The sequence below is a fragment of the Psittacula echo genome (genome assembly GCF_963264785.1).
Source record: "Psittacula echo genome assembly, chromosome: 9".
In the NCBI taxonomy this organism is placed as follows: Eukaryota; Metazoa; Chordata; class Aves; order Psittaciformes; family Psittacidae; genus Psittacula; species Psittacula echo.
Genome location: NC_137745.1, coordinates 11,351,022 through 11,364,994, shown reverse-complemented (window position 1 = coordinate 11,364,994; position 13,973 = coordinate 11,351,022). Strand labels below are relative to the sequence as shown.

The window sequence follows — 13,973 nt, the reverse complement described above, 5'->3', positions numbered from 1 at the left end:
TTGATGAATCCGTTGTTCTTTATAGATTGAATGCAGGTCCCTGAGCCTTCCTACACTTCATTGGGCAACCTCAATTCAAAACACAGCTTTAAATTCATCATTATCTCTCCCCGAGAAGCAACAAACTTCCAACTTTTAATTCCAGACCTGATACTACCTCTTCTGCATGTGCTGGGCAGATCCCTGAGCCTCTTTCCCTATTTGAAAAAGATGAGCTCATGTATGGGAAACATGAGGATTCATTAGTTAATGCTCATAAAATGCTTTGAAGATTAACAGAGCTGTTGCCTGGTAATACATCCCCAGATGTTATCAGTGTGATAGGATAAAACAAATCAACATTGCTCATATTCACACAGATATATTAAAGAACCACCCCTGAAATGTGATACTACATACAGTCCATTTCCACAGTAGATCACCCAAGAAGAGACATGGCTAAGCAACATCTAAAGGCTGAAGTAAAATTCAAGACATTGAAGCTTATCTAAAATTATAACATCTTTGCATCTCTTTCACATGATACAGATCTCTTCTATAACCTTCCTCACACAGCTCTCGTTGCCCTCCCATAGTGCAGCATGTGACATGATCATACTTATTATGCTTCCTTTTATCTGGCTCCAAAAAAAAAAAAGTCTGAAAGCGGCAGAACATTATGGTTTTGCACAACTTTTTCCTTCTTGCTCTCTCTCATATACATTATGCTTTCATTAGGAAAAGACAGGTCAAAGGCATGGTGGTGAGAAGGTTTGTAACAGTCCTGATTACTTTGTTTTGTTTTTCTTCTCCTCTAGGTTTGCTACAAACACAGTACTTGAGACAGGATATTTCCTTGTTTTGGAGGGGGTGAGACACCAAGCACAGCCTGAATATGAAACACTTGCTAAATCCCTTCTTATTTTCACCTGCATACACTCTAGAAGTGAGCTGCAGATACATTATGTCACAGCTTTCCTTTCTCAGCATGGAAATTGCTGTGGTTTTCCCAAGAAAGTGATGTAGATGCAAAGCCATGGGCAATGAGATTTTGTCAAGTATGAAACACAATTTCACAGAAAGGCTGAAGAACCTCTTTTCTGTGTGGCAGATATGCTATACTACTTATAAATATATAAAATATAAGAATAACAAAATAGACACGTGTTTCATGTCTACAAAAAAAAAATCCCAGTGGCTGGATAACTGAAGAGTTAATCTGTGTAAGCGATATGGTATGGCAAATATTGCACTGCACAAAATATTCTTCTTGGTGAGAATTATGAATGTGGGGGTTCTGATTAAGACATTTATGTCTTTGTGGGAATATAATGACAGGTCCAAGAGCAGAAGGGATCTAAAATGGGCATCTAGTCCTTCTTCTGCAACAGAGCAGGATCATCTACACCTAAAACACACCCAAAGGATCCAAACCTTCACCACAGACTCCCATGGTGTCTATGGCAGCACTATGCTTTCCCCCACGACTAGAACAAATTTTTAGTGTCTAACTAACTTTTGCTGTGCTGCAATAGAAGTCTCTTGTATCTTACATTATCCCTGGGCAACTTTGTAAAGACACTCCAGTTCATCTGAAGGCTGTTATGTATTCTCCAGATTCATTCATTCCTAAATTAAATATATCTATCAGGTTTTTTTCTCAAATGGCACATTTTTGAGCTCTGTGACTCTCATTGATGCTTGCTCCTGAGTTGTCTGAGTTAACCCCATCTTTGATGAAGTCCATGATGCACAACTGGTTATGGTACATGAGGCCTTATCAGTACTCAGTAGTCTCCCTTACAACAACACTTCTCTTTATACTTTCCAGGATGATTTTTGGTTTTTCTGCAAGACTTATATTTCTAAGTGATGTTCAGCTTGTGATCCAGTATATCCTCCAGACTAGTCTAATCAGACCCTTTCCATCCTGTGCTTATGAAGCCAACTAGTGTTGCCTGATGAGAACTGCTCTGCACTTGTGCTTACTGAAGCCCATCCTTTTTATTCCAGACTGTTTTCCCAATTTGTCAAGACAATTTCTAATTCTCCGACATCTTCCCTAAGGCTGGTAGCCCACCCCACTTCAGAGGCATCATTGGTAGCTTCAGCTGCAGTTACCACCTTGGGTTCTGCATACCTATTGAACAGTTTTCCACTGAAATACAGAACTACAATTTGAGCTACAACCAGCCATGGTTCTGCCTCACATTATTTTTATCTATTTTATTTTTCTCTAGCTGAGTAATGAAAGTATTATGAGACATAACTTCAAAGGCCCTTAGCTATATACCATCACTTTAATTAATCATTATATTGTAATAATTATTTCTATTAAACACAGTCTAGGAACCTCAATCAAGATCAAGCTACCATTAGGTCAGATGCTGTGATCGTGACAAGATCTTGAGGCTATATGTGCATTTTGTATTGGGCTTAGAGGATTATATGCAATAACCAAATAAATAAACATTTAAAGTCAAGACAATTTGTGGGCTTGCTCTGCTTTTTATTTATTAATTTATTTATTTTCTTAGTAATTCTCTCTCATTCTAATAACAATGGGGATTTTGTGCCTGCTCCAATGTTCCAGGCTACATCTTTCCTTGCAAAGAGAGATTAAAATGTTCCAACAGCCAAGCAATTTCCTAGCTGAATACTTTCATATGCTTGGTAATAATTGCCTGAATCTTTGCCCTCAGACTCCTGTAGGATTAGTAAGTGCAAAATGCAAATATCATTAAGACTGTTATTCAAAAGGCTGGGGTATCAGTCTGAGATCCTCAAATACCAGAAAGAAGAACAGAAGATGTGACACAGTGCAGAAATGCTGATCAGAAGTACAGAATCCTGATTTGCACACCAGCACTTGATTGGGAATGGTTGGCAGTTATTAACTGAGATGCTTTTTCTTCCCTGTTTAATTTTCTCCTCCCTGCGTGCATCCTTTGAGAAGAGCCTGTCAGGTGCAAGGAAGCCCTATGTCAGCATAACCTCCCTGAAGCCTACTGAAATTAATGCCTGCTTCCTCCAACTCAAGATCTGCCCTTGAGTGCGCACACAGGAGCTGCTGCAAGAATGACGAACGTTTCCATCTCTGATTAATGATAGCTACATTTTCTGGTTAGAAATTCTAGAAAGAGACTGCTTGGGCTCAATTTTACCTTGGTACCCTGCATGTGAGGTGACTCTGAATAGAAGGAATTCCTGCTACTGACAGTAGCTATCATTATTTACACACATGGAAACCAAATTTAATAGCAAGAGCATTTTTTAGGCTATACTGGCATTATCTTCCCCTTTTTTTTAATTACTTGTTTGTTAATGAGCAGGGACAATTTGCCAGGAAGCTTTTCTCCCTCTAGAGACTGGGGGAAGAAGGGAATCAATATCCTCAACTGCTTAATTAATGTTATTTCTCTGGTATTTTAGGTTTTGCAGCTCCTGCAATTTCTTTGACAAATTCAATTTTTACAGCCGAGAAGATGATAGCCAGATTGTTAAAATATTCAGCTACAGCGGAGATGCTCCAAACCATCTGGAATGATTTCTAGGAGTCAGCACTTCTCCTCCATTGTAGCTGAAAATTTGCCATGCCCTGGTATCCCCCTCTGCCAAACTTCCAGGAAGGGAAAGAAGACTGTTAAGACAAGGTTGTGGCAAGTGAATGGGGATGATTCATCACATACTAGGAGAAAAGTCTTTTCCTCAGCTGAGGAGTAAATACAGAGCAGGTATTTGAAAGTGCCTTTCCTCCTGTCAGGACTCCTTGTGCCCATGGAGTGAGAAGCAGCACAGATTAAAATGAAGCAGTTGGCAGACTCTGGCAGTTTAATACTGTCTGTGATTCTGGGTTTTTTCACTCTGCAGAGCAGAATCTGGAGCATTTTTCATCAGTAAAGATAAAATGTTTTCAACAGTGCTTTAGGATTCTCATTTTGTAGCTATTTATGGGCAGCATCGCTGAAAGAGTTGCAGTGGGAATGATACTTTGGCAAGTCTTGCTTGTCTCTGCTAAGTCTCACTGGAGCTCTGCTTTGTTCCTGGAAGAGAGCATCTGCACCTGCCTCATGTGAAAGGCTCACACCTTCAGGTTTTGGGGAGTAGGAGAAGGGAGACAGGAGAATGGAGGCAGAGCAGGCACTGCATGCCTCTGTCTGCACTCTGCAAGATGCCCATTATGAAGGTATCTTGGTTGGCTTAATCTGTCTTCTAGTACTAACATAAATAAATAACAGCCAAATGGATGCACAACCATACCAGGTTCTCTGTTTTGCTAGGCCAGCACAAGCAGCCAGTGCTAACCCTGCTCAGCCACCAGACCTGTGTGCATGCTTACACACAAGGATGCATCACCCTACACGTGTATGATACACATAAGTGTAAACCTAAGATTGTTTATGAATGCTGTTAATATAACATTGGTCATCCTTCCAAGCATGCAGGCTAGCATGATGTGAGAACGGGCCTTGGATACTCGGTGGGATGACAAAAAGAGTCATATTTCATTATTTTTAAAAAGCAATTTCTTTAAAATTACTAGAAAACAATGTTATTTTTTTTTTCTACTTTGTTTCATAAGTTTTTATGATACTTCTCAGGGGCTACAGAAACTACTCTTAGCTCAGGTTGTCCCTATACAAAATTAGGGGTGAAAATAGGAGAGAGGTGGCACCATGTTTGCTCACTGCATTTTTACAATCCTCCCTATGCATTCGCTTTTGGTGGGAGACAAAGAAAGGAAATTGAGCTAAATGTACCTCTGATCTGGCCCAAAGTAGCTATTTACACACTCTTGAAGATCAAGATCTTTTTGTCTGACATTCAGATTAATACAAGACATTTTATCAATATCTCTGCCTTTCTAACATCTTTAGAGTATAGGATCTGCTCAGGTATTTGTACTCCTGTCCACCACTTTGTAGAGCCTTCATGGTTCAGAAAAATAAATGCATTATTTCCTTTCAATTTTTTTTAAAGGTGATACTTTCTGCAAGCTTCTGAAAACCATAGGCTGGGTCCTTGGCTAGCATAAATAGATAAGTGTAGGTTGAATTTATGCATTATACTGAGTGATATTAGGAAAGACCATTATTCACTTCCCTTTGACTACCTTTTTGTTCAAAATCAATAAGTTTAGTAAAGTGTACTCAGCACCTTCCACATGAACGTGGAACTCATGCTTCGCTCTCCCCATGGGGTTGCTTGCTGTGCACTGGTATGTTCCTTCATCAGCTGTGGTCACTTGGTCTATCTTCAGTATCTTCCCAAAATTTTCTGTTTCTGGTTCATCCTTGGGCAAGTTTCCAGTGATCTTGACCCAGCTTAGATGAGGAGTTGGGCTAATAGCAAAGAAATAAAAGAAAAATATATATATCGAGTTGAACAGTAGGCTCCTGCAACACTTCATATTGGCAGAGCTGCTGGACTTCATGTGTATACGGTCTGCAGGGTGAAGTTTTCAGAGCCCTTTGAGCCTTTTTAAAACACTGGGGATATCCTAAGGATTATATTATGGACTACAACTGGTCTATACTGCTTCTTGAGTTGAAGGGCCCCTATAAGTAGGGTCTTCACAGCCAACACCAGGCCATGGCGTGAGGCTGCATTCCTCATATGCGTATTGGCATGGACTGCAGGAGAGGGAACAGAGATGACTTCAACCTGCTCCAGAAGGGCACTTGAGGACACACAAGGAGGTAAAGACTTCATTAGAGTGACTTCACTCAGTACCCTGCCTGGTTAGAAAGGTGGCCAACCATTGGAGATGGCTGAGAACTCTCTTTACGTTTTTAAAAAGCAAACGGCAGTGACACAGAAATCCGGGACAGACTGTTGTCTGCACATTCCCAGCTGGACTTTATGACCCCGACACCATACACAACGCACATACACAGTGTCATATCTGCTTACTCTTGTGTCCATCTGTTATTGTGGCAAAATGCCCGGGCACAAGCTACTCAAAGCCCCAGGTACTACGAAATTATGGGTTTCCACGAGCAGTGAGCACAACTGTGCAAATACCCAATTATTTCCTGCAGGAGTCCTTGCCCTGCTCTTGTACCGAAGTTAGGCTCTGCGTTGCCTTGGTGTTGAACTGAGGCAATGCCCCCCTGACACTGTCATTACTCAGAATATAAGTCTTCAAAAATGACAGATTGGAAATGTACTTAATTCCTTATTTTGCAGTTGGCTGCCCCTGATCTTAGTTACTTGAAATCTGTCTCAGTCTATCCGCTTCCGTGGTTTGTGGACATTTGGTGGGATGGATTGGCAGAGATATAGGCAAAGTTGATCATTTTTTCTGCTGAAAATGGGAATTTTAACAAACAAAAATATCACTTTATTTTGGTCTAAATGTTGCATTTTTTAAGGGTTTCAATGAAAAAATACTTGCTTGAGGATCAGACAAAGAAGTAATTTGTTTTCTTTCAAAAGTGAGTACTTTAAAAACCACCTTTTTTTTGAAAAATAATTTATAAAAATGTTTCTTGGAAAATTTTGAGTGAAACAAAAACATTTCTTTGATTCTTTTCTTTTGTTTGTTTGTGTTTTTTTTTTTATTTTTACCATTTTCCCAAAGAAACAGAAAGCTGTTTCTCTTCTTGTACATGATATTAATTCTCACACATGAAAATTCATATTTGTATATTTCAAAGGTGATTTACCTATAAAGGTCTTTGAAAACACTATAAACTCATAGCTGTGGACTTGTGGAGGTTTGTGGGCCTCCATATTAGCTTGATGGGTAGCGAATTAGACAAGGAAGTGTTGCAACAGGGAACTAAAACTCACTGCAGATACCTGGAGTGAATCCAATAGAGACAAATAATTCACCTTCTCTCAGAAATGGCAACCAACTGCAGAGGCATAATCTTGCCAGCTTGAATGAGCAATACCCTTTCAAGCCCACATAGAAAAACAAAATACCCTAAACATGTTTGTTCAGGCAGACAAATATCCTGATTTTGGAATTTTATAGAGAGGATAAAATGGCTAACCATTGTCTGCACTCACAGACCTTTGTCTCTACCATATGCTTTGTCTCTACCATATGCTCTACCATAGAGCATGACAAAATGATGATTTAAACTTCCATTCAACAAAAAGCTCTATCACAAATAAACCAGAAGCGAGTGTGCTTTCACTGCAGGTTTAGTGGTTGGAGAGATTTTCGCTTTACCTCCTTCTCTGGTAGCAACTCTTCCAGGGTATACTATTACATCTACAAGCACACAGTAAAAATTGGAAAGCTGGATTGAGGGCAAAGTGGAGCTTTTGTCTGTATGAGTTATAGCAGCAAGAGCAAGGGCTCAGACAGTTATTCACAGCTTCATTGTGAAGGCTGCACTTAACATCTATTTAGCCATTCGCTTTCCCTATTTACCCTTATTTTGTTGTGTGTTATTACAATAAGGAACAAAGTTGTCCTGATTTCTACCACATACCATCTACTTTAACCCTTTCCTATATTTTTACACCAAACACTGAGACATTCTGCCATACTTAGTGCAGCCAGATCCACAATTAGAACTTAATAGTGCCCTAATATAAATACTGATCACAATAATAAGGTTGACATATCCCTGCAGCACAAAGCACAAGAAACATGCACAGGCATGGGCCCAAGCAGAAAACACAGGAGTGGGACTATATTTGGAGGTAGCCTATTACTGTTAGTTCTAGCAGGATCAAATCAGTATAGCTAACTCCAGTTCACTGTATTTTTACATAGCTGTGGACTTTGTTCCTCAACATGCTGTTGTCTGTGAGAACATCACGGAAAGAATATCTTTTTTTGTGGATATTCTGGATGCTGGTGAACAGCCCACAGCAAGTGTCCCGGTTCAGAGCCACTCCTAAACTAGCAACTCCCACTGCAACTGGGGAACTCAAAGAACTCAAGAAGTTCGCTTTTAAAATCCTGAGTCTGACACCTGGAAAAATGGTGAATAATTTTTCAACCAAAACAGAATTGGCAAAACTAGACAAGAAACAGATTGTGAGCCAAAGCACAGAAGCTGAATTCTGATATTTAGTTTCTCAGCATACCAAAGGTTGCACTACTCAAAAATGTTCAATTATAGTGGTTATAGCAAAAAAAAAAAAAAAAAAAAAAAAGGGATAGTACTTACCAGGGTATTATTTTAATTACTTATTTATAAGCTATAGCAATAAAAAATACACAAATGTTGCATGCTAGCTCTGTGCTCCTTTACAAGGAGTATGCGTACTTCACGAAAACTCTGCATAGAAGTCCAATTTGAAACTGTACAGGCAGGCAGGTATATTCATTTGTAGTTGCATAATTCTTAATATAGCTTTTCCTTTGCTTAATACTGTTTCAAAAGGTTTGTGCAGTATTGCATATTACTCACAGCCCTTCAGCAATACATTCCAGCAGCAGGACACCTCCCTTGATGACAGTGACTGATGAGCTACTGCCAGCAGATTCAGGAGGGATCAGCAGTCTGGGTTTTCTTTCCTTGATAAAATTTGCTAAAAAATAAAATAAAATAAAAGTTAGGTATGAAATCTTAGAGCCTTTGTTTATCCTTCAATATGCCACAAGCATTACTTCTGTCAGAAAGCTTTGGACATCAATTTGTCAATTTTCTGGTTTTACTTATACATTTTAGGAATAATCCAGGATTTGCCTGTTTCTCCTGCTAACAGACAGTAGATAGCTACAGTAATAATAACAGGCAGCAGTACTGGTGAAGCCCCTTTTCCTGGAGTTTCATGTCCTGCTTCCCAAGCACTGCCCCTTTCTATCCTACACCTCAAGCCAGACTTGTTAACCTGGTCTTCTTAATTGCTGATCTTCTAGTGCACACCATCATTCCCAGCACCTTTCTTTTGCATTGAGTATATCACATTTTAATCTAAGATGAAACCCTATCTTTTCTGACTTGAATATCCCATAAAATTGTCCTTCTTGCTACAATTATTAAATTTACAGTAATGGAAATACAATTTGTAAAGAAGACTGTTAAAATAATAAAACAAGATTGACCTGCATTTGATTTCAATGGACCATTTGTTCCAGCCTGCCAAACAATGGTTTCATGATGAAATATGCAGAGAGTTAAATGGCTATCTAGTTATCACTATAATAACAATTAGCACAGTAATGAATAAGTCCCCAAATGGTACTACTTCTTCAAAAAATAGTCAGTTGCAGATGAATTGGTAAAAGATCACATGTATCTCTCTGAACCATTTTCTAATGTGTTTTTTTTTTTCCTTTCCTTGCTTTGTATCTCTACAAATCTGTGTCACAAGTGCTCCAAGCTGCAGCAAAACACTTTGGTGCCTCTGGATATGCTCACACATTTTCCATCTGCCCTCCACCTTCCACTGCCAAAGGCAGGCAGTGCCCCTTCCCCACCAGTGACAGAAGTTCAGATATCTCTCCAAGGGGAAAAAAAAAAGGATTTTTAAGTATCTGTCACTCTGCACCAGCCGTGCTTGTTCTGCTCAGAAGGCTTAGCCTCCATTGGTCTGTTCTGTGCTTTGTTATCCATCAAGAAACACTGGAGGAGAATCCACTTTTCAAAAACTTCAGTGCTTGTCCAGCAAAATGAGGTCTTTCAGGAGTTTCAAATTGGGAATTTCAAAACACAAAGATGCTCAAAAGCAATGTAACCAAATAAATCAGTCAAGAGCTACATACAAAAGCCAGAACTCTCATTTTTACCTGTCTGAAACAAAATTAGCTCAGTGGAGAACTGCAGGAAGAGCTGCTAGCTGCCTACTGACTTGTCCACATTGCCTGTATGAACAGGGAGAATATTTTCAGGATATTGTTCCACAAGGGGAACACAAAGCAAGGGAAGGTGGGACTCCCCAGGATAAGAAGTGCTGTGGTGAGTATCAGACAGGGCAATACATGGCCAAGAGCCACTTCTCACATAACAGCAGGTAGAGCTGTATATGGAGACAATTAACACAGAGCGCCTAAAGCTCTGTAAATCCACACCTTAAGCTCACCCTGAAGTAATGCAGCCCCAGGATGACCTTTTAGACATGAATTCATGGTTTCAAACTGTGGGTACCCAACACCAGAGTCTTCTTAACTGCTCCTGCTCTGAACTGATAACACGAGAAACATAGGACGTCAGCCTCCTTGCTTACAGCACTTTCTGAAATGTGAATGTTCTTTTCTCAAGTAAGAAAGGTACCTCCTTGTTAAAAGCACTTCAGATTTCTGTCACAAAGTACAAGATGAGCAAATTGTACTCCATGGACCATTTAAATCCATTCCCATCGCAATAAAGAGGCTTTTGTGATTTTCTTTTTCCTGTTTCCTGAGCAGCAGCTCACATTTAATCTCAGATGGTAGATTCTCTGTTTAAAGGCTAAATAACAGATGCATTTAACTCACCCTTAGTAACCGCAGCGTTAGGTGAGCCTGAGTCATTAGCATGCTTAACTGAAATAAATAAAAGTGACAACCAAACACAAACATGCATAGTTGATATAGAATCAAAAGAAACAATAAATCAACCAAAACAAAAACATGCCCCCCTATTTCTGCCATGAAAGAAAGAAACAAAGGAAAACATAAAGTAAAGCAACAGATGAACAACAAATTCATGAAAATACAAAGAATATTCTTCAAATATATGTATCATTCTGCAAAATACTTCATGGATGATATAATTATCATTTCATCCTAGCTACCTACTACAATAATAAATAAAAACATTAATCCTTGAGTAACTACTATTAAGAAATTTTATATCTTTATATATTTCTTTATCCTTACTGCTCAACTTCTTTCTATGTATTTTCTTAAATACAGTCCTTTACCTGGGATTTGTCACAGAGTGGCGTGGGCAGTCTCAAGCTGAATTTACATAACCATTTAGGTGTGTGCACGTGTGTGGGACTGGGCCCATTAGAAAATCCACGAAGAGCAACATTTCATTTTGATATTTTTCTCACAATTATTTCCCCAAGATATGGTTTAAGCAAGAATTAAGAGATACAAAGCCACATTAATTCTTTATCTTTTTATCCCAACAAGAAAACTCTCAAAATCATATATTAAATATTAGGCTTTCATTCATGAAGAAAATATCTCCTTGACTTTCTGGGCTGCATAAACTCAAAAGGTCAGAAGTATTAGTGAAACAGAAGATTGATATTAAGGGCACAGGCAGACTCAGCAAGTAGTAGAAGTGATACCAGAAACTATTACAGCCAAAGGAGATTCAAGCAAAGGAGGATGGATCTCCAGCTAGTATAAGCTGCCTTAGTTCCACCAGCTTCTGTTGGGCTTTGCTGATTTTGCAGCTGAGAGTGTGCCCTAAAAGGCTGCTTTTGTTGGTTTTTTTTCCTTGGATATTTTCATTCTTTTCCTCTGTTTCCAACACTGATGGCTATACAGACTATACATTCAGTGGCTTTAAGAAGCTTGAATTAGCAGTTTGATACCACAGCAGGGGGGTATACACTGAATAAATGCATGCGTATGACAGTGGAACAGAAAATCCCATATGCCCCAGTAAGACTCAGGGGCAGCATCTGAAACCATCTTTTGCATCAGACCCTTGGAGACTGCAGGAATAAAAAGATGTTAAGATAAATAAACAAATACAATTAGAATCATAGAATAGTTAGGGTTGGAAAGGACCTTAAGATCATCTAGTTCCAACCCCCCTGCCATGGGCAGGGACACCTCACACTAAACCATATCACCCAAATGCAATTCAAATACAAATACAATTCATTGCTCCCTACACTACATTTCATTAAAGAAATGGAAAATGCCTTGTTTGTCACTATTGATGCTCAAGGAAGCCTGCAAAGACCTGGCAAGCACTGTTCCTCCCGAACACATTGCCACACCCAGACCAACCCAGTTTGGCACCCAAGGAGGATATGGCCACAGAAAGTCCTCAAGACTCAGTGAAGCCCATCCATTGGTGACTGCAAGAGAAGTAGTTTTCCCTAATGCATCACCAGCTTTCACTGGAGGGAGAATAGGAAGAAGAATGTGGCCCTTTGGGCCCAAACAGCTTGCAAACAGCATTTATCGGTTGAATTTAGCCCTTAGAGTAAGGCTTATAATGCAAGAATAAGCACAGTAACATGCATTTTCTTCAGAGAATCGCATCATAGACACAGGGCACACATCTGCATTTGCTGATGCCTGGGGAGTCAGAAAAAAACAACAGAAAACAAGAAACTACTCATCCACAGACTTACAACGGGAAACCTTCAGCGTCATTGGCATTTTCTGTACAATTGTCCTCAGTCTTGGAAATGCTGCAAAGCAACAATAATCACTCCGACTGTCATTTTCTTCCACATTTGCAAAGTAGAGATCTCCCTTAAGGCTCATAGAAACCCTTTCATCTTGTGGAATGTGCTGCAAATCTAGCAAGAAAAAATAATTGTGATATGGTAATGATGCTGCTATGTTTCACCAATATGACTACTAATGCTCCCCTGTCTTACGCTTGCTTCCACATACAGAATGCAACTGATGCAAAAGAGGCAAAAGACCCAGCATAACAAACAGGTTATTTACCAAGATTCAGTATACAACTGATAATAAACAATAAATATTTTATATAAAATATGTATTTTATATAATATATGAAAAATAAATAATGATGAAATTTGGTAATTAAAAAATACTCAGTACAAAATTCCTGCTTAGGTGAAAAGAAATATCATGCACCTTTCCCCAATACAAAGGACTATAATGATGATATGGACATCACCATTTACAGACGTTCCCCATGGCCAGTCTCCCAAACAGTTTGCCCTTCTGTAACTGCGGATTACAGCAGGGAAGTATTAGTGTGAACTAACGTTGTTGCATTGTCTCATTGTTGATCCAGCCAAATACAGGTCTGTGCTAAATATGTATGTCAGGAGTAGAGAGGCTGCCTTATAAGATGAGAGGTTTAATCTGGCACCCTGTCTCTGCAAATACTTGGTCAGCATCAGAAACAAACTCTTCATGTCATGGTGGCAATCCGAGTTACTTTGCTTCCCAAGAGCCAGAATTTGCCACAGAACACAAACGCTGAAGAATAATAGGACAGAAACCCACAAGGAACTAATTATACATACCTGGCAGATTTTTTTTTCTTAGAATCATAAATCAACCATTAGTTTATGAAAAGAATAAAATAGCAATGATAGAAATAATATATTGACACATTTTATCATCTCTACTGTAAATTCAGTAGTCCTTATTACTGGTAAACTCATTTACTGATGTGTAAGATTTCTGATGTGTCATTTAATAATATGTTGTATCAATGTACCCTACAATTTAGCTTTGTGTTATGTAAAAACATATTCCCATTCTCCAGTTTTCAATTTTGTTTTTCAGTATCCAGATTTTTTCCTAAGCACTTGCACAATTACCATTCCCATCAATTATGAATCTGTAATGAAACTGCTCTGGAAGACAAATGTTTTAAACCTCCTCATACGAATCATGTTAAAATTGTTTACTTACCAATATTCATCCAATAGATGTGCAAAGGTGGGATGCCTTTTGGGGGATTACAGTGCAAAATCACAGAATCACCATGCTCCACGTCAAGAGGTTCAATTTTTTCTTTTGGAAATTTTGGTACACCTGCACAGAAACAAAGAAGTTCCTCTTTTATTGTTACCTTTTGAAATTTTGCCCTTTGTTTCCCGCTTAATAAACTTTTTAATAATACATTTACCTTAGCATCATCCTTTACATTATCTGTCTTTAGTTACTACTATTATTTGCAAGGTGATACAGAGTAGCAATGCATTTACTAAGAGTAAGAAATCTCTGCTGCATCTTCATTCATAAAGTGCACAGATTGCAGTGTTGAAAGCCAGGCAACTGAACTGTGAGGTTGTAACACTTGTCTGTGATGCCCATGGGCTTTGCTTATGCTTTATTTTAATTCATTTATTTTCAAATGCTTTCTATAGCTCCTTTGTGTGCACTGTCTGGAAGGGACAACTAAAAGTCAAACAGAATC

At 38.9% G+C, this 13,973-nt stretch overlaps 1 protein-coding gene across 1 annotated transcript in view; it reads right to left on the bottom strand.

Annotated features, from left to right (window-relative positions):
* The window catches only part of CHL1 (cell adhesion molecule L1 like), a gene marked incomplete at both ends in the record, with an annotated part of 54,677 nt that overhangs the window by 27,541 nt on the left and 13,163 nt on the right, over window positions 1-13,973 (bottom strand). Inside the window, 5 exons of the mRNA XM_080625342.1 lie at window positions 5,137-5,321; window positions 8,358-8,478; window positions 10,367-10,414; window positions 12,196-12,366; window positions 13,466-13,588. Of these exons, the coding sequence (XP_080481468.1) occupies window positions 5,137-5,321; window positions 8,358-8,478; window positions 10,367-10,414; window positions 12,196-12,366; window positions 13,466-13,588 (648 nt within the window). The remainder of the gene's footprint in view (window positions 1-5,136; window positions 5,322-8,357; window positions 8,479-10,366; window positions 10,415-12,195; window positions 12,367-13,465; window positions 13,589-13,973) is intronic.